The sequence below is a fragment of the Vidua chalybeata genome, chromosome 3 (assembly GCF_026979565.1).
Source record: "Vidua chalybeata isolate OUT-0048 chromosome 3, bVidCha1 merged haplotype, whole genome shotgun sequence".
Classification (NCBI taxonomy): domain Eukaryota; kingdom Metazoa; phylum Chordata; class Aves; order Passeriformes; family Viduidae; genus Vidua; species Vidua chalybeata.
This window is the reverse complement of record NC_071532.1, coordinates 55,521,813-55,541,618: the sequence shown is the minus strand read 5'-3', so window position 1 is coordinate 55,541,618 and position 19,806 is coordinate 55,521,813. Positions and strand designations below refer to the sequence as shown.

Sequence of the window (19,806 nt, the reverse complement as noted above, 5' to 3'; positions counted from 1 at the left end):
CTTTCCGGAAATAAGCAGCAGATGAACGAAGGGTTGCACTAGGTTATATCCTGAAACACTCAGCATGCTCAAAACTAAGATAAAACTTCTTTACTTGGCTCCGTCTTTTACCATAAACATACAAACAGTGACTGAATCATAATTTAGATGTATCTACACTTGCTAATTCAAATGCAACTAACTCATAACAAGTTCTGTGCTGGTAACTGTGAAGCATTTTTCCTAATGGACCTAAATTTTCCTAATGTCCGAAAGGACAACCTTTCTGAGCACAGGTCTTCCACTAAAGCAAAGTGTAACTGTATTATTTCTGTGTTTTTTTCCAGCCATCCATGTCAAGTCCCACGGGTCACAGTGTGACCCTTTGGTTGATTTTTCAAGGCTGTTTAAATATGACCTCACAGACATTACAAAGTTCAAGAGATCTAGAAACACTATCAGTAATTAAAGGAATATTTCAATGGATGATTCCCCTGACTCAGAAAGAATTCACTTTTGAATACAGGTGTGTCTATGTGAATCCTTTCTAAAAGCTGCCACTTGGATTCAATTTTTTTCCTAACACTTTGGTAGCCTGCATACTGCTCCCATCAGTGCTCAGTGCTGTACTTGCCTGGTGGCACAGCTCTTCCCACTGCCTGTGCAGGAGCTCTATTCGCTCACTCAGGATTGAGATATCATCTGCGCTGATATATACAGAGAGGGTCTCCTTCAGCAAGGAGAGGTGTGCAAGGTCATCTGTCCAACCTTCAACGGCATTCTCTAACTCCTTAATAGAAAAACACAAGGAAAAAGGACCAGTTTGCTAACAAATAAAATTTTGAGTATGTTGATGAAACAGACAAGCAGTGTTACCCACTGATTTAAGTCACAACTGAGCAGACCCACCGTGTCAAGCAGACTGTTTCAGCCCCATCTCAAAGAAAAAGAAAATATCAACTCCAAATGTACCAATAATTTCAGAGTTATGATTGTATTAACTCCCCAGTAGAGAATGAAACATCAACCTTGTAACAAGAAGTTGCAAATTAAGATACTACTCAGATCTCGGAAGTTCAAAGGTATCTGGGAAGTTCAAGTACTGGTTTGGACTTCTCTGTATTGAAAATATTTTCAAGTTTCTAATCCACTTCCAAAATGCAAATAAAATAGCCTAGAAGTGTTCTCTAAAATCCCCTATAGTCACTTTACCTCAAAATCACTCAACCAGAAGTTTAGATACCATGAATTTAAATTTTGAGTTTCGAATTTCTGTAATAAAAATGCACCAATATAAAGCCCTTCTACAGTATTTTTCAGACCCTGTTCTGGTATCACTTTGATCAGATCTATATTTACTCTAAAGGACTTGCATTATGGTGAGATCACTCTGGTATTATGGTGTCCATATATGGGTATTCTCAGCTCAGTCAGAGAGAAAGAGAAAGGTTTTCTAACCAGGCGACAGCCTGGTAAGCAGTTGGGAAAGAATGTAAATAATTCTCTAATCTATCTTGTTATTCACATTGTTTATAGATATGTTCTGCTACTGTGCGTCATTCACTGCACACCAATGGTGTGACATGTTTTTACTCTTAAGACCAATGAAATTAGTCTTCTCGATGTTCTCTATATAGAGTGGTACATTTGAAATAAAGGAGAGAGTTCATTTTCTTGGCTTTCTGATCTGGAGTTCTTTGTTCCCGTCCTGCTCAACAGCATCATCCATATGTTACATGGACCATTTCTTGTCACAGGGATGGCTGACTGGTTTGCATCGTCAGTAATACGAACACAGTTAACAACAGAAAAAGTTACTGCACAAAGGCAAACAAAGATGAGACAACAATCAACAGAGAAGTGCTTTACCTTACAACGAATCTGCTCTGCATGCAACTCATCATGGTGATCTGGCAATGGCTGAGAAAGCTTTTTCTTGAATGATCTTAGCTTCTCCAGGGAGTCTCCTATGCCCTTTTCACATTTTTCCCAGTCCTGAAAGCAGAATGTTTATTAGACTTCAGCTCTGATCTGTGTTATTCTTATGTCAGTTGATTTGCCTAAAAATAACATGCTCTCTAAATAATACAAAAAAATCTCAGAGTTTGAGTCGTGTAGAAATGTGTAGAATTTTTTGTGTGTAGGTCTCTGTTAGTAGAAATACACAAGGTTTTCTGTTATTAAAATTCTGTCTAGATCCAACTCCATCCTTTCAGCAAAGTCTCTCCCTGACAAAATTAATTTTCCACTTCCTTTCCTGAATGCCTGCATTAAACACACCATTATTCTTTTACAAGAGCTTCATTCAGGTACATTAATCTCTGTGGGGAAAAAAAAAAAGTGGTTGGCGAAACTGTAAATTCAGTGCAGATTGAAGTACCTTCTTTAAATCAGTATCTTCAGTATCAGTATCTTCTTTAAATCAGGATTCTAGCAGTTATATTGTGCTTTAGTGTTTGTATACTTTCCAAAATTTTTAATGTGTTCAATGCAAACAAACCCTATCAAGTAGCAGTATGGTTTTACCTACCTCACCTGCTTGTTAAAGCTTTATATTAAGACAAAAAGATCCCTAATAAGCCAGTCAGCCCCCAAAGAATACCAGTTGTGTGATACCAGAAAACAGAACCTGTATTGAAACTTGCATTGTACTGTCTACCACTCCCTTTGTATTTCTCTCCTTCCTTTTTTCCCAGTCTTTGCCAGTATTTCATTATCACCTTGATGAAGAATTAGCCATATCAAACAATATAACCTTGCATGAAAATAGCCTGTGATGTTCTTAACACTCTTCCCATGCTCCAGCATGGGGTCCCTCCCATGGGAGAGAATCCTCTATGAACTTTTCCATGAGCTCTTCCTAAGGGCTGCAGTTCTTCACAAACTACTCTGGAGAGAGTGCCTTCCATGGATTTGTTCCAAACCCTCAGGAACAGGCTCCAACAAGGGTGTGGTATGGAGTCAGAGGTCCTGCCAGCAAAACGGCCCTGGTGTGGGCTTTCCATGGGGTCACAGATTCCTCTGGGCATACATCTGCTCTGGTGTGGGTCCTCCATGGGCTGTGGGTGGATCTCTACTTCCCTATGGACCTCCTTGGGCTGTGGGTGAATTTCTGCTCTACCGTAGAGCTCCATGTCTCTACCATGAGCTGCAGGGTAATCTTTGCTTTGGCTCCTGGAGTGCCTCCGCCCCTCCTTCACTGACCTTGGTGTCTGCAAAGTTGCTGCTGTCACATTGTCTCACTCCTCTCTCTGGATGCAATTGCTCCTGCACAGTAATTTTTTCTTTTTCCATCTTCTTAACTGTTTTATCCCAGAGGCACTACCACCATCACTGTTGGGCTCAGCCTTGGCCAGAAGTGGGTCCATTGTGGACCCAGCTGGCACAGGGGAAGCTTCTGGCAGCTTCCCACAGAAGTCATCCCTGCAGCTTCCACCTAGAAAAACTTTGCCACTCAAACCCAATACAAATATGTGTAAAAATTTGTGCATAATAAAATGAATTTTTGCTCTATTTTGAAAATAGGAGTAGTATGGATATACTTGATTGCCAGTATTCTGGAAATATCAATTACAATATATCAATGGACATGCAGGCCTGTTATGAAGTATTACCACTCCCAGTTTCAGAGGAGGTAAAGGGAAATTGTTAGTTCATGTACTGTAAATGCAGTTCCTGTATTTGTACTTGTCCATTGAGAGAGCTTTCCTCCACCAGGGCTCACAGTTAGAAATCACAAACTTGCTGAAGAAGTACAGGAGAAGTTGCACACTTACTTTTAGCAGCAAAGCAAGCTGTTTCTTTTGTTGCTCCAGCTGAGTGCTAACTATCTTCCAGCGCTCCTGGATTTCAGTAAGCTCTGCCTGCAGGACTGCCTCAGCTCCACTGTCAGCAGAGAGCAGCAGTTGCTTCCCAGCCTCCACAGTGAGGATGTAACTCCCCTGCTGCCTTAAGAGAACTTTCTCTTTGAGCTGAAAATATTAATAGTTTTCTATCAGCTTTGTCCTTTTAATTACAATTAGCACTTAATTACAATTCAGTAATTCACTCTCAAGCCCATATTTTAGTTGGTTGCATATCCTGTCTTACACATGAGCTATGACCCGAACACTTTACCCTAACATTTTCACAACCATTTACTGTAGCAGGCCTTTAGAAAATTTCTTCAAGGAGATGAAGACATGAAAGACTTCTTTCTCACCATTAATGTCAGTATCTCAACGGCTCTTAAAGAGAAAGATTTCCTCTAGATCTTGTTATGTTTATAAGAGTTATTATTACTATATCCATCTTCCAACTATAAAGCTTGAAGACCAAGCTGCTTACTAGATACTGTCAAGGAATCCTTATTATCTAGTATACATTCCTCAAGCAAGTCATCACTATCTTTTCAAGACCATTTCAGTGTAACACGGGCTGAAAGCAAAAAACAGAAGCAAGTGTGACTTGAGAGCGAGAGCCCACTAAGTTCTCTCTTTCACGTTCTTTATGAACTCCACCTTTGCTTCCATTACACTTCTGATGCTATACCAGTTCCAAAAAAAGAACTGGCAGAACAGACAGGCTGAATCTAAGACATTTTAAAGAGACATTTTAAAGACATTTTAAATGGTGAAGACTGTAAAAAAGGCAGGGATTTTTTCCTTTTTCTTCAAACACACTGCACATACCTGCACTTCATCCAGCAGCACTCTTGCTTGCTGCAGTGGGATAGGAGCACTGCCCAGCTCGGTCACTGGCTGACAGGACATCTCCAGCAGCCACTTGCGCAGCTTCTCCTCCATCTCCCTGTAGCGCTGCCACTGATGAATCCGGCTGTCAATGATCCCCCTCATCTGCTGCGCTCGGCGAATTACTCCTTGCCACTGATTACTCAGAAGAGTCAGATTCAGATTAAATTCATCCCTATTTTAAATAGATAAATAATAAAAAAAGACACAGTAATCTTCATACTTGGATATGTTTGCTTAATGAAATACATTGAAGTGAAAGGAAGGTGTCTACCAGCCAATTACAAAACACTAAGAGAAAAGCACTGAAGTCTCGTGAAGGCTGACTGAGGATAAGAACTTCACACTTCATGTACTGGTAGAGATAAAGGGATCCAATTATGGAGACCTTAAAAACCCCAACCCTTACCGCACAAAACTCTTCTACTTTCTTCCCAGAAATACACAAAGAAAACCCATGGGTTTTGCCAGTTTGGATTAGTCAAATTCATAGTAAATCATGGAGATTTCACAATTCACCGCCAGATTTACTACTGAGTTCAAAGCAGGAGTAAGATACACACAGTATTAATAAAATTCTCACATTCCAAAAAGCAGTTCATCTTTGTACCATGATAACCTTAGCAAAGTCAATGCATATGCACAAATGTGAAGCCACTGGTCTTCCACTGATTTTCATTCATTTGATCACAAGCATTTAAATCCTAGGCAACAATGAATTCCTATTCCATCACATTAAGGCTGCAGGTGTTCTTAAATGGCAGTAGGGAATCCTGCTGGTGGAGGCAAATCCCCAGGTGCCATAAATCAAATGTAGTGTCACTGCAGGCTCCTCTGGTGAAAGTGACATTTTGAAAATACATCAGAATAGATATATGTGTAACACACTTGATATTCCAAGACAAATCTTTGTCAGAGAAGCAGCCTCAGAAGGTTGTTGTATTCCCAAATGCATTCACATGCCCCATAGCATTCTAAAGAACAATGTCTTAAGATCTTGCTAATTAACAGCTTAACCACAGCAGTAGTAACTTCCACTTCAGAAGAGCTTGATCTGAACACTGCCATCTGCTACCTTCTCTGTTTGGAAGTTTCTCACTAATCTAAATATAACTTCACATAACCAGCAGCAGCAACAATACAGCAATGTCTACCTGTCATCCACCTGTCCTTGTTCTAGGAGGTGCTGCCCATCAGAGATAATTGAATGCAAAATCTGCTGGCGGCTGAACATCTCTGCCTGGAATAGCTGTTGTACAGGAGACAAGGAGGTTAAAACAAGATCTTATTTTTTAATTCTGTCTGTATGCACTGATAAAAATAAATTTTCATGTATTTAATCACATTTCAGATTAATTTAATGGGAGTTTTTTCATGACCTTAATAGAAACATATTGAAAACCCTCATTTTAGATTAACTTGCTGCTTCCAGTAATCATTATTAATTCCTCCAGACCAATATTATAAAGCTAAAATATATCAACAGGAGATAGGTTTTATGTTTCTGAGTACAGTTGTGTGATTGACATTATAATCTACAACAAAATCCAGATAGGGTATTTTTTGTTTGGACAGAAAGGGCACTTTTTATTTTTTGACATGTTTAAGAATTTTATAATCTTATGCTTTCTTATACAGACCATGTGTGACAGTGTTATATAAACTTTTAATACACTTTTACATTGCCAATAGAGCCTTAAAAGAAACAGCTATGTATAGGAGCTAGAAATCAATTTTCCACTTTTTCCAAGTTTTCATGTTTATTTTCCAATTTTCCCCATAAATAATAACAGCATAATAAACTTTTTTAATACTTTTAAAACCCCCTTATTACTTAAGACAAAAAATTTCCTAATTACTACTTAAGCAAACATAACTCGAGTATGTACTACTTACATTTATTTTTAAAAACATCTTTCCTTTTAGTAACGGAACATGTCTCTATGTAAGATTCTTCATGAATATTTTAATGTTAATGAAGGTACACTCAGGCATCACTGGACTGACTCTATGTTCAAAAGGTTTACAGAGAGTTTCAAAGAAAAATTATAATGGTATGGAGTTTGAGGTTTTTTTTCCTTTAGTTAGTGATGGTATTTGCAGTTGATAGAAGTTCACCCTTGCCTGAACAAAGAGCCACTATTCTCCACTCCTCTTATATGGCATCCCACCAGCTCAAATTGTGATTGTACCAATCCCTGCATCTGCACCTGCCAGCAGAACACCCACTGGCACCTGCACATTTAAATCCCTCAAGCACACTGTGTGTAGTTTAGGTCTTTTAGATGATGCAGTAATTTTTCAAAATGAGATTTTGCCTCTTTGAATCACTGAGTTAACTCTGAGGTGCTACTCAGGTCATACATTTTCTCATAGAAAGAAATAGTGTTGTCTGTTTTTTTTTACAGAAATATTTGAGACAGTTCTTTGAATGCCTTGACACTTACCATTGACTGAACCTGAATCAGAGGGAACCTGAATCGTATTACTATTTCATGAATGAAGCCACAATAGTGTGGCACTGAGAATTTCAGACAGCTGAGCAAAAAGGCAAAAATTTTACTTTCTGTCACATCTATTTTTGTCAAGTTAGGGGACATGAAGCACAGGAGGTAACAGCATCTACCAGCATTGTTGATAGATCGAGACTAAACAGAACACAACTGGATGCAATTGGTTAAACAAGTCTCCCACCCAAAACCCCCAGCCTTTCCCACCCTCCCCTCCCTCTACACACCCAAAAATCTGAAACCAAAACAAAACTAAAAACCAGCAAAACCAATTCCTTCAAAAGGGAAAATTTTAATATTTTTTTAGAAGGACAAGTGAAATAAAAACTTATCAAGCATGAGAACTCTGTTTAGAGTGGATGTACTCAAGCCCTACACAAAAGTAGAGATATTTCAGTCACCATCCACATTCTTTCATAAGAATGTACATAAGAGGAATACTCTGTTACCTGGGACCACTTGTCACCCAAATTTATTCTCATATGTAAATCACCATGAATCACAGAACAGGCGTTCAAATGATGAGGAAAGGAGGGCAAGTGTTGAAATGCACAACACCAGCATACTGTGGAAAAATTTGGTAACTGAGTTGGCAAGGAACTTTCTTCCCCTTCCCCTGCCAGCACTTTCTCAAGTGTGTGTCTCAGTGCACTCCCAGTGCATGGGAGCCCCAAGCACTGTCCCATGTACTGGAGAACCGTGCAAGTGTGATTACAGGATTGTCCTGGCAGATTGATGCAGATGTCACTGTTAGCACATGATGTCTGAAAAAGCTATTACCTCCACCTTGTGAACTCCACCAGGAAGATATTTCTAAAAAAGGCCACTGAGGTGGCTGGGGTCTTCTTTGGGTAAAAAACAGCAAAAGTTATGAGTCACTGGAAAGGAAATAATACAGCTAGAAGCATTTCAATATCTATTCTAGGAATTCAGGTGGAAACAGAATATTTTCTCATTATTTTCAAAAATACAAAGCAAAACAATGTGAAAATGCATCTCAAGAAGTTGAGATTTGACCCTTTCAGCCAAAAGTAGTGGGAAGAAAATTCTTAGTGGCTATCAGGAAGCACTGAAAATGATATTTTGTAACGAAAATTATAATGAAAATTGATTATAAAAATGCCAAAAATAAGGTTAAAAAATAAAAGCAGGTTACTTTTTAAAGGATGAACTACAGTATCTAAAAAACCCAGATACTAATAATCTTAATTCTGAGAGGACTTTACAGTTGCAAAAAAAGGGCTTAAGTAGAATGCCCAAGTAATGTTCATCTGCACAGATCAAAGTTTCAGGAAAGAATAAAATTGAGATCTCAAGACAAATGAATGCAAGAAGATTGCCCTAACTCCCTTCAGATAATTATAGCTATGACTGAACACAACAAAAGTAGGCAATTATCCACTTAGAAATGATTTCTGGACATTCAAATCTCGAAGACCTGAGATGTTTAAACTCACAGAGATTGTCCAGTTAATGCTAGCAGTGATGAAAGGAAGTGAAATGGATGACATTTGTGAAAGCAAAGGCAGTTAGATGCTAAAGCAAAAAATATGCTAAAAATGGTTGTGAATTACTTTTTGCTTTCAGACACTCATTCAAATATTATGCTGTAAGATATCAGGCAGGAGAGGGGAAAGGACATAACTCTTCCTGTAATCCAGCCTGAGTCTAGGGGAAGGTCAGCTGAAAAAGTTGTGGGAACTGAAACTACTGGGGCCACATGGGAGCTCTGATATGAAAATTTACTTCTTTTACTTGATCTTTAACAGGAATCTTGGCAGTAACAATATGGGTGGAGAAAAAATGCGCACCACTTGACTTCACAGAAGAGTCATAAACTCTGAATCTAGTACTAGTAAAAACTCTTAAACAGTTTTTCCCTCCAGCAAAATCTGTGCTAGCTCCTGATTTTTTACAAACAAATGACTCTAGCATGCAGCAAAAAACAAATCAGTTTGTTATTCGAGGAAATGTTATCAAATGGAGGCCCCATGGTGAATTGTGTAACTCAGTACTTGACAGAAATATCTTCCTTTAACATGCTTTTCAAATGCTATATGCTATATAACTTAGTAAAAAATAAACAAAATCAGAATAGATATTTTCTCCAGTTATGAGTGAAGGCAAGGAGCCAAATGGCACAAGAATTGTTAGGTTTTTAAAGGAGCTTTGGTTTCCTTGGTACAAACAAATCTGAAGTAGACTAAGTGCAGGGGACACGCACTCATAGGTACAATGATGCATTACACAGACACTCAAGTCGTCCTCCACGCTGGCTATTATTAACATATTTGCATGCTTCTGTTTATAAGTTTTCCTCATATGGTGCACCCAAATACAATTCAAGGCATGCTATTGTATCATTCAAAAAAAGAATGTGCATTCCTTCTATATATAAATAGTATGTGCATTAGTGATGTATAAATATACATGATTACTTGCCTCGTGTTCCCTCTGTTGCTCCAAAAGCCTTTGGTAGTTTCCTGAAACCTCTACTGCCAACTTCTGCTCAGTCTGAACCAATAAATCCATCCAAGTGCCACATTTCTCCAAGAAGGTCTGCTGCTGCAGCAAGAAAGACTGCAACTTACTGAAAGAAAGAAAGAAAGAGAGATGGATTCAGGTATTTCCAAATCAGGGTAATACCTTTACCACGTAGCTGCCTCATTTAATTTATTTAGTCAATACTTAGAAAAGTAGCAGTCGTACTTGTTTCAAATCCTGTTAATCTGTGGCAAAATGAGTGTCTCAGCTCAATGGCTTTGCTCTTTATTTATAAGTACACCAAAGAAAAGGAAGTTTGGTCAATAAAATACTTGAAACATTTCTATATTCTGCAAAAGGTATACTTTCTAACTTGTAGAAAACTGTAGAACAATCTTTATTTATCCCCACCTGAATCTCTCTGTAGTCTGAGATGAGATCAGAGACCAATGTCTGTTCAGGTTCTGCATCCTTTTGATTTCCTTGTCATTCAGAGGAAGCCTGTAGCCCAGCTCATTGAGACGGTCCAAATCAGGGGCCATGCTGCTGAACTTCAGCATTTGACTCTGCAACAAACAATAAAAGTGATAACTGGGAAGTTCAGGAATTACATTATTATTGACTTGAAAATTATGAACTAGCACTTAGTTAGATTTAGAACGGTCTTGGTTGCCACCAAGTGGTAAGTGATCTCTATGCCAAGGAAAAAAATTGTATTTCCAGTATTCACCTTCTGGTCCCAGATAGGAGAAGACTTGTGTTCATGTTTAAAAGTGTGCAGAAAAGTATACTCAAATTGCACTGAAGTGTTTTGCTGAATTGATGATTTACAGCTCAGAACTGAAGAAGCAGGCTGGTGTTCAAAGCCATACGGTCATACTGTCAAAATAAGTGAGCCTCTTTCCTTGTTAGCCTGAATTGTAGGCTGGTAAATTCCCACTGAAATTATTCAACTTTTTATTTTTAGGTGTTTGTTTTGCAGTACAGAAATACTCAATTCACTCCATAAGGAAAATGTTCTGCTTTTTAGCATGTACAAAGTGGAATTCTGTCTTTAGTTAATCTTGATGGAAAAAGAATACAAAGATTACAATGACAAAAACAGCCCAGAAGTTCAGTAACATCCTGTCATGGCCTCTGAAAAAAGGAGAGGGAAAAAAGATCCACAAAAAGAAAAGTGTACAAGACTTTAAATTGAGATCACACAGTACACACTATGAATGTTTCTTCAGTATATCAAGTTACCCAAATGTATAAAGTAGTTCATACCTAAAGGAGATACCAATGAGACAGGAATTGAATAAATTCAAAAAAAGATGAGAGGAAACAAGATGAAGGAAATATTCAAAAACTGTTAGTTTCTATGCCTATTTTGATCTGTTATTAATTTTATTCTGAACAGTCTGACTGCCCTTTTCATCTTTACTCAGGGACAATGTGACAATCATTCCTTGACTGCTGTCAAACTTCAATTTCTCAGTCTTACACTTTTCATGAGTGATAGTCCTTAACCGCCTACAGAATGCGCGTATGATGTCTGTGTATACCCTGCTCTACAAATAATCAGGCCAACAGAAGAAAAACTCCAGCACTTCCTTCATTTATTAGTCACCTTGAGTTGCTCCATTCTACTCTGTATTGCCGAGACATCAGATGAGTGACTGGGATCCTGTTCTTTCAGTGTTTCTTCTGCTTCTGTTATCCAGGTCTCAAGGACTTCCAGGTTCTTGGCAAAGGTTTGATAGTCCAGGACTCCAGCCTTGAATACAAAAGGATCCACAGTTTAATATATTCGGCTTCACAGCCTCCTTATTGACATTACACTCCTGTTTGTCTCATTATAGATTTGCAAACAGGTGAATTGGCTAGGAACAATTGTAACTGCTACTTTGCTTGCAGACTGTGGAATTAATTGGATTTTTTTTAGGTTAGAAGAGGATTTTTGATTATATCAAGGGGAACATTTCAGCAAAGTGCATAAATGTCTCCTTACCTTGAAATGGATAATATTTTCTAATTTTCTTTTATGAAAGAAACTCCTCTGTTTAATTTATTGCCAGCAGAGAGAAATAGTAACTATTATTGCAATTTTAAATTAAAAACTTTTCTTGTGTTTTGTCCCATCACAGTACAGTGATACTATAAAAACATCCCAGACACTGCTGGATTTCTTGAGTAATCTCCCTTTTCTTTCAAACAGAAGCTGCTACCTTTGTGGCTTTTTTATCCAAATAGTTTCCTATGGAATACATTCTTCCACTCCTTTTTTCCTCTTTAGACCCTGGTGACACAAGCAACTTGGCAACATCTACTAAACAGGCTTTGTCACAAATGGCAGGTGTCAGTCTGGTCACTGACATAATAGGAATGGCAAAAAATCAGTTCTACACAATATTCAGAACCTCTCATTTCTTTTACTGTTGAAGAAATAGGTGGGAAGAATGGTTGTCTTCAGGGGAGCAGTAGCTGTGGATGCAGCTGTTAGCACTATTGTTGTGTGCTGAAAACACGGCCAACTTGGCATTCCAGACAGATGTTTTCCTGCATGAGGTTTGCTATCCTTATCCCAGAATTTGGACCTTCTTAGAAGGTCTCTTTGCTGGACCTGAGCATATTTTGTACTCTCAGCTTTGGCTTCCAGGGAAGTCTAGGAAAAGCTGTCTAACAGGTAACACTACCTCTTTTCCCAGGCAGATTTAGCTAATTTCTGTGTTTTCAGGGACCACAGGATGATCACATTTGAGGATTGTAAACACTGTCTGCATACCTGAAGTGCAGCCTGTTGCTTGCGGAGAGCCTGTTCTAGGGCTGACAGATTCTGGTTCAGAGAGAGGTGATCAGACTGTATGGCTGCTGCTGCTGAAGCCTCCACCTGGCTTTTCAGCTCCTCCCCCAGTTCTTGAAGAACAACCAGAGACTCCTGTGCTGTTTTCAAATCCGTGAGTACATCCTGTTGCAACACATTGAATAAGGAAATGAACAGTTAACCTGACACTCTGGTGGTATCATCATCCCCTGATTTAAAGAAGAATGAAATGACTGAACTCAGGCACTGTAAGGAAAACTTTAATTTACTACTGCATTTCAATGTCAAACTTTTCAGTTACATTCTGTATGACTTGAAGAATAAAAAACAAGATATATCAAGAACCTGTAAGGAAAGGAACAGAAGAAAGACAGTGCTCAACTACCTTTGAGCAAGCCTGAGTTTTGATGAGGCAATAACTGTTGAAAGAAACCTTTTGTTTACTGACATGATGGTCCTAAGCAGTGGCAGCCCTCTCTGTGAATTGATTCAGGTGTAGGCCTCCCTTTTCTTCCTGCTATGATTTATTAGGAGGGCTGAAAAAATAACTTTTGTAAATGATGTAACACAATTGCTAAAGAATGGGACACCAGGAAATAAAATTATTTGTACCAAACAATTTTAATTGCCAGTCCATGGTGCCTGATCATGGCAAAAAATGCTCCAGAAGATCATGAACATGTTTATTTTTTAAACACTAACATTTTTTTTCTCACTGTAATTGTTTTCCTTACGTTGAGACAATTAATATTTTATTTTTTTGGCCAATGACACTTAACATTAACTTAAGCTCAAAAGAACCAAAATGTAAGCACAGAGAGGAGATAAATTATTCTGCTGCCTTGAGAGGCAATCTTGAAAAAGGAAGAATCTCAAGGTTTCAGAGATAATGTTGTCCTTCCATAAGGAAGAATAAAGACGTCTCCATCATTCTGAAAATGTGAACAGTCTTGATTGGTGGGAATATAGTCAAAGGATTTTGAGTTTTGTTCAATTATAAGGACCCACAAAGACTTGGCAGAGATACTTTCCCAAGCATGAATACCTTCATTAAGCAGGAACATAAGACTGAATCAAATGATGCAATTTATCCACCTTCTCCAGACAGAAGACTTTAGATACAAGCTTCTGTAACAACGTAACAACAACTAATGGAGGGATCAAAATTTAGAGACACTCATGACATTTGGGTAGCAGACATACAGCTGTCTCCTTTGCCTAGGCTGCATCAATAAAATGGAATATGTATTATACAAAATTCGAAAACACCAACTACAGAGTTTAGCAGTGGAGAGCCTCTTGAGATTCTTTTTTTAGCCCACAGAGCTGAAAAAAGCTGCAAAGCTTAACTGAACATACATTGCAGTCCTGAATCCAAGAAGTAACTTCATCATCAGCAATGTCTTTGCTGGTTGCAGTCTTCAGGAGTTCATTGGTCTGCTCTTCTCGCTGGTGGACCGTGGAAGAGCACTGCTGGTAGCAGTCCTTGTACCTCTGCCACAGCTGGAGCAGGGCCCTGCTGGCACGCAGCCGCTCTGCAACCTCCTGCAGGAGGTTGTTCCACCTGGGGATGAGACTGCGTGAGCGATCGAAGCCTGGGAATCCACAATAACAATCTGTGTCCCTCTTTCTCTCTGCTATTCCCCATGGTCTCTTGACTTCAAAAAAATTTGGTAATAATCAAGATCCAGACATTTGGTGAAAATAATACCAAACCAAGGAATTTCTGTTTCAATACCAAACCAGGCTGTTCTGAGCTGTCACAATGTGTGTGATGTGTGCTACATCTTGGATGTTGTTTATTAATGCTGGTGGTCAGAGCTGCAGCACACTTTTTGTAGTGAACCTTCTGCTATTTCCACTTAGTACCCTCAGCATCACTGAGCATCTATGACTAACCACACACTGCCAACAGCAGATTCCTGTAAGGGCCTAAGAGGACCAGAACAGCTGTAAATAAGACACCATTTCTTCTCCTGCCATTTTCTCCCAAAATCTGATGCAGTATTTAGTCATAAAGCTCTGTGCAACTCACTTGTAAAATACTCCCAGACATATTAAAAATCTTTATATTTCTATTATCCAATTAAATATCTAATCTCCCTTTGAATTCTTTCCTATAATAATTCTCCAGTGATTTTTTTTTCTCTAATAGCAACCAGGAACACATGCTTTCTCAAATGTGCTCGTAGTCACCAAACTGCTTAATTATTTCCTTATCAAAGAAAATAACAGTATTTATCAATTATTATTATATGATGAAAAGCAAAGGTTTTGGAGCAAAAATTCTGCCAGTCATCATTGAAACTGTTAATTTTTATGGTATCTTCCCTCCTCCCACTTCCAGTTTCTAGGACGGGACTGAACACAGATTAAAATAAATTCAGTGTGATTCTGTTTTCAAAAAGATTCCCAGCTTTCCACCAAACTATCTTTTTCCTTCTGGATCCTCCCTCCTGTATCTGAGTAAACCCTTTTACTAGTTCTTGCCTGAATTCAAAGCTGAGGAAGCTGTTTGCCAAGGTACTGATGAGGGGCTTAGATCTTCCTGTCTATGATGCCCTTCCTACAAGTAGAAATAGCAACCTAAAATTTGAGAAAGATGATGCAAACCATTGAAACACTGCAAACAAAGTTTTCAGATAAAGTTCTCAAATTTGAAGTGCAGTATTATTTTCCAGCATGGTACTTATGAATCTTGGCAGTCAAGGACAGAGTAAAACTACTGACATTAATGCCCAAATGCTAACTGGAGAAGGTATTTAATTTATTATGAGCAGTAAATGAGACAGTTTTACTCCAGTCCTTGGCAAAAGGGATAATCCTGCCTGTTCCAATAAGCCCCTCGTGACCCCAGGAACTTAAAATAACAAAATATAAGAAAAATAGGGATAATGGAAAACTGGATAATGGATAAATGCAGATTTGCTACTGAAATTAAAGTTCAACACAAAGACATTGTCTACCTCATATTCACTTCTTTCAAAGTGTTGGTAAGTGTTTCAGTCACTGGTGGGTGACATTCTTTCAACAACTCATTGGTCACAGAACCAAATTTCTGTAAGCTGTTCTCTTGTTTTTCCAATTCATCTTGTAGGCTCTTAAAGTAGAATAATAATGAAACAAAACAAAACCATGAGTAAATAAAATTCCACGATGTAGAAGCATTTCAAAATAGTATGCATCAATTGCATTAGATTATGAATGAAAATGTGATTTCATGTGTTTCATATAAATAAGTTGTTTAATATAAATATGCTCTAATACGCTTTTTTTACAATGGTAAATTACTTGATCATGTGAGTGTCTCAGCTCCTGGAACATTATTTTCTTTGATCATCTATCTACTGCATGGTTGGTGGGGGGCTAAAAATGTGATCTCAACATGCATCTGTAGCTCTGAAGCCTGATGAAGTAGCAAGAGAAACTTTAGTTTTTATGGCCATTAGCATGATTTCAAAACTTGTAACAATTTGATGGTATGGCTCAACATTATAAAGAAGATCAAAAATCTAAAAAGAAAAAAACTATCCCAAATTAATTTTTCTGCAAAATGAAACATGCAGTGGCTGGTTTATAATGTGTTCTCTTAATGTAATATGATTTTAATGTGCTAGAATGTCTTCTACTTCTTATAAGCCAAAACCTATAGTTATCTGCATCCATGCAATTTCAGACAAAATTAACTCTTCTCACCTGAAGTTTATCAACTTGGACTTTCACAGCTTCCAGAGAACCAGTAAGAAGATAAAAACGGGACAAAGAGTATCTGGCTTCTGTCAGGTAACTGTTCAGTTCTTCATAAGCCACTTTGTAAATGCTCCACTGATCAAGAACAGATTGCAACAATATCTTCAGTTGGCTCACCTGGAAGGAGGAGTGAATAAACACAAAAGTAAATTAAAAGCATTCAAGCTATTTGGGATTTTTTAAATTGTTCTCTTCCTTTGGATCTCACATGTTTCTTGCCCTAAATGCCTAATCTTAAACGTATTGGATAATGAAGTTTTGTACAACCATCAGCTGGGCTTACACTGGGAACTGTATAAAGTTCTACTTCATTTTATAAAGGTTGGATGGAAGGGACTGTGAAGATGTCAAAATTCATTTTACTTTGGTCTAAAGCAGGATCAAGAGAAATTTCTTGAGACTACATATATCCCTAAGACAGGGAAATCAGCCTATGGAAATCAGTAGAGAGGCTAGCACTAACACACTGCACTCCTGAGAAGGCAGGCAGATGTCAATCAAACTTTGAAAGCTGAAAATCAATGCTGATCTCTTCCTTATTCTATGAGACCTATGGGCTTGAAGATAATTTGAAGATAATTTGGCACCTTTACATTAAATATCAGGAAACATTGAAAAAGCTTTAATTACAATGACTAAAATAATTGTTGAAACAAGAAATACCCATTTTGTGTGGTGTGTACACACAAACTTGGGGATTGATGGCTAGAGAGATGGAAAGAGGAATACGATTCAGAATCTCTTCCCCTACAACACAGAAGAAATCCACTAGCTGCAGCTGTTCATTCTCCTTGTCCTCCATGACTTATTCCTAGAGCTGTAATTTTCCCCTTACGGATTCTTTTACCATGTGATCCAAATTGGCCCAGGAATGGTTAATTTCTTGCAGTGTATTCATAACAGCAGAAGAGACTTCTTCTTTCTTGTTCTGTACCAAAGAAAGACCACTTTTTTCTACATTTTCTACTTCTTTTTCCTTTGTTCTTATTGATTCTTCTAATTCCTAAAAAAAAAAAAAAAGGAAAAAGAAAAGAAAAGAAAAAAAAGAAGATACCTGAGTATTTTTGCTTGTTTAATTGGCTAAATTATACCTTAATCTAGAAAAGGTGCTTGTAAGCTCCTTAGTTTAAAAAATAGCAGACATGCTGGCATATTTTGACTTTTTATTCTCAAGGCATTCACAATTCATCAGCAATTTCATGGAATATTTTATGTTCCCTTTAAAGTCTAGCAGTTTGTTGTTGATTTAAATAGAAGTATGTCCTCTACATAAAACCTCTGCATAACTTTCCACTTTCTTGTGAGAATAGAAAACTCCTTAAAAATAGCCATTCCTAGGTGGGAAACTACCTATATAATTTCATAACATGGTTCAGGGAGATTGATGAAAGTCCTGCAGTGCTCTGACTCATATGGAAGCTCTGGGGCTTCAGGCAGCACAAACACTGAGTCTGAGCAGAGAGGGGCAGTAAGGCTTGCAGGCTTCAGACCAGCACAGATTTGTGTTCACCTGTCAGTATGATACAGAAAGCAGCCTGTGACATGACAGCAACCTTGTGTTACCACTACATTTACTAGTACACTATGTGATCTCAGGTTATTTTGTCATCTTCTGCAAACCTCCTCTTACTGAGAGAAACAGATCAACAGAAAAAGAAAAGAATACAACGGAACTCTGGTCAACCTAAAACCTCATGTCTCTCAATAAATTTCACTCCCTGTGAAACCCAAAACACAACAAGTGAACCAATGCCAATGCAATGACTTTACATTGTAGATAGTTGGGAAAGTTTTTGGAGTAAACAGAATTTATCCCTGCACAAATATGACACACTTTTGTCTACATACATATTTGTGAGAGCATATTTATGGCAATATTTATTTTCAGCCTTTTTTCTCCTGTATTATTTCACATTTCTTCAAACATTTAGCCATGACCTTGTTTCAGAGCACTGCCAGAGTAATACATCAAATTTTAACCAGCTGACAACACAGACACTTCTAAGTTGAACATAATAAATTTTACTTCCCAAAAAGTGGATTTTTGTACTGAAAAAAGTCATTTAACTTTATACAAGATTGCTCCAAAATTCAGAATGGGGAAATGTTGCAAACACCAAGACCAGCAAATATTTCTGGTTCTCTTTGCAAAGGGCTTTTTTATTCATAATTTAAAACTCATAACTGAATTAAAGATGCATTATTTTTTCTAACCTATGACGGGAAAAATGTTTAACTTCACTTCTTAATATGACACTGAGCAGCAACTAACATTGGTTAAAAAATAAACTCCAGCTTTTGAACTAGTTGAACCGGATATCTGGGAGTGTCTGACACAGTTATTTCTTAAACGATTTGTTTCTCTGCTGATCAAAGTCTTGCCAGTCATAAATAACTCCCCAAGTGTATTTGCTAACTTCCCTGACCAAAAGGAACAAAAAAGGTGATAAATTAGATTCAGCTTTGAACTCCAGCCAAGCACAGACTGCTGATTATGTCAGGCTATGTTAAATTACCCTTGCTTCAGTTGTATGGGTTTATTGTGCTGAAGCCAAAGATACCTGAATTAAAAAAAAGCATTTCAGACAGACTGAAAACTCAGGTCAACAATTTCAGAAAAAAATTTGACCTCTAACATATCTGGCCTAACCACCCTACTTGCCTTTACAGAAACAAAGATGGGTTTAATATACTGGTGAATATAGAGCAAATTCTTTTATACATTTCATTTCAATTTACAGCTGATGTCTTTATGAAGAGATGAATGCTAGATTACATTTGTCCCATTAATTAAATTCATGCAGGAGAGACACATAAATATAAACACACTTCCTCAATCCCTTTTATGGGGATGAGAACACCAAGATTTTGTGCATTCAGTTGACCTGACAGAGTTTTAATTTGATCTGGCATGAAATTTATTATATGGTATCCGGTAGGACAAATTATTTTGAACAAAAATTATGTGATGCTGATATTGTGTGGAGGTCTTGTCTATAAATTCAAAAGTATCTGTTCTGCCTATACACCTGTAAGCTTTAACTCTGGCCTAACAGCTCCAGAGGTAAGCTTCTTACTATTTAAATACGTGCTGCTCTGAGTAAGATGTTCAGAGACAACTGTGATACCCAGTTCACTGCTGTGTCATCCTTGTATGAATTCCATGTGAAAAACTGTGGTGGTTTTGAACTTATGTGCATTATGTATAGCTGCACTTTGCCTCGTCTCACCTTTGCACATCATAATCATGACCCTCTTTCCTTTTCTGGATAGTTATAGATTTGGAAAAAAAAAAATACAAGAAACAATTCCCAGCTTTCTGAATGAAAGCATAAAACTTCCTTGGATTATAGCATTTTATATATATATATATAGCATTTTTCTCTGAATAGTCAGGTGGAACATATGAGATAGAAAAAGAATAGAAAAAAGTGGGGCATGGAGGAAAGATATTGAAAAGGGAGAAAAAACCCATAAGACTGGCTAAACAGATGTGACAACATGTTCCTTTGACAGTCTTCTAGTTCAGTATGCCTGGCATGCTTTG

At 37.8% G+C, this 19,806-nt stretch overlaps 1 protein-coding gene across 1 annotated transcript in view; it reads right to left on the bottom strand.

Moving 5' to 3' along the window:
- The window catches only part of SYNE1 (spectrin repeat containing nuclear envelope protein 1), a 279,857-nt gene that overhangs the window by 38,599 nt on the left and 221,452 nt on the right, over nucleotides 1-19,806 (bottom strand). Inside the window, exons 113-125 of the mRNA XM_053939505.1 lie at nucleotides 17,107-17,262; nucleotides 16,206-16,376; nucleotides 15,476-15,609; nucleotides 13,869-14,073; nucleotides 12,471-12,653; nucleotides 11,316-11,462; nucleotides 10,115-10,269; nucleotides 9,662-9,809; nucleotides 5,864-5,958; nucleotides 4,650-4,884; nucleotides 3,756-3,950; nucleotides 1,849-1,974; nucleotides 614-769 (exon numbers count right to left, since the gene is read on the bottom strand). Coding sequence (XP_053795480.1) covers nucleotides 614-769; nucleotides 1,849-1,974; nucleotides 3,756-3,950; nucleotides 4,650-4,884; nucleotides 5,864-5,958; nucleotides 9,662-9,809; nucleotides 10,115-10,269; nucleotides 11,316-11,462; nucleotides 12,471-12,653; nucleotides 13,869-14,073; nucleotides 15,476-15,609; nucleotides 16,206-16,376; nucleotides 17,107-17,262 — 2,106 coding nt within the window. The remainder of the gene's footprint in view (nucleotides 1-613; nucleotides 770-1,848; nucleotides 1,975-3,755; nucleotides 3,951-4,649; nucleotides 4,885-5,863; nucleotides 5,959-9,661; nucleotides 9,810-10,114; nucleotides 10,270-11,315; nucleotides 11,463-12,470; nucleotides 12,654-13,868; nucleotides 14,074-15,475; nucleotides 15,610-16,205; nucleotides 16,377-17,106; nucleotides 17,263-19,806) is intronic.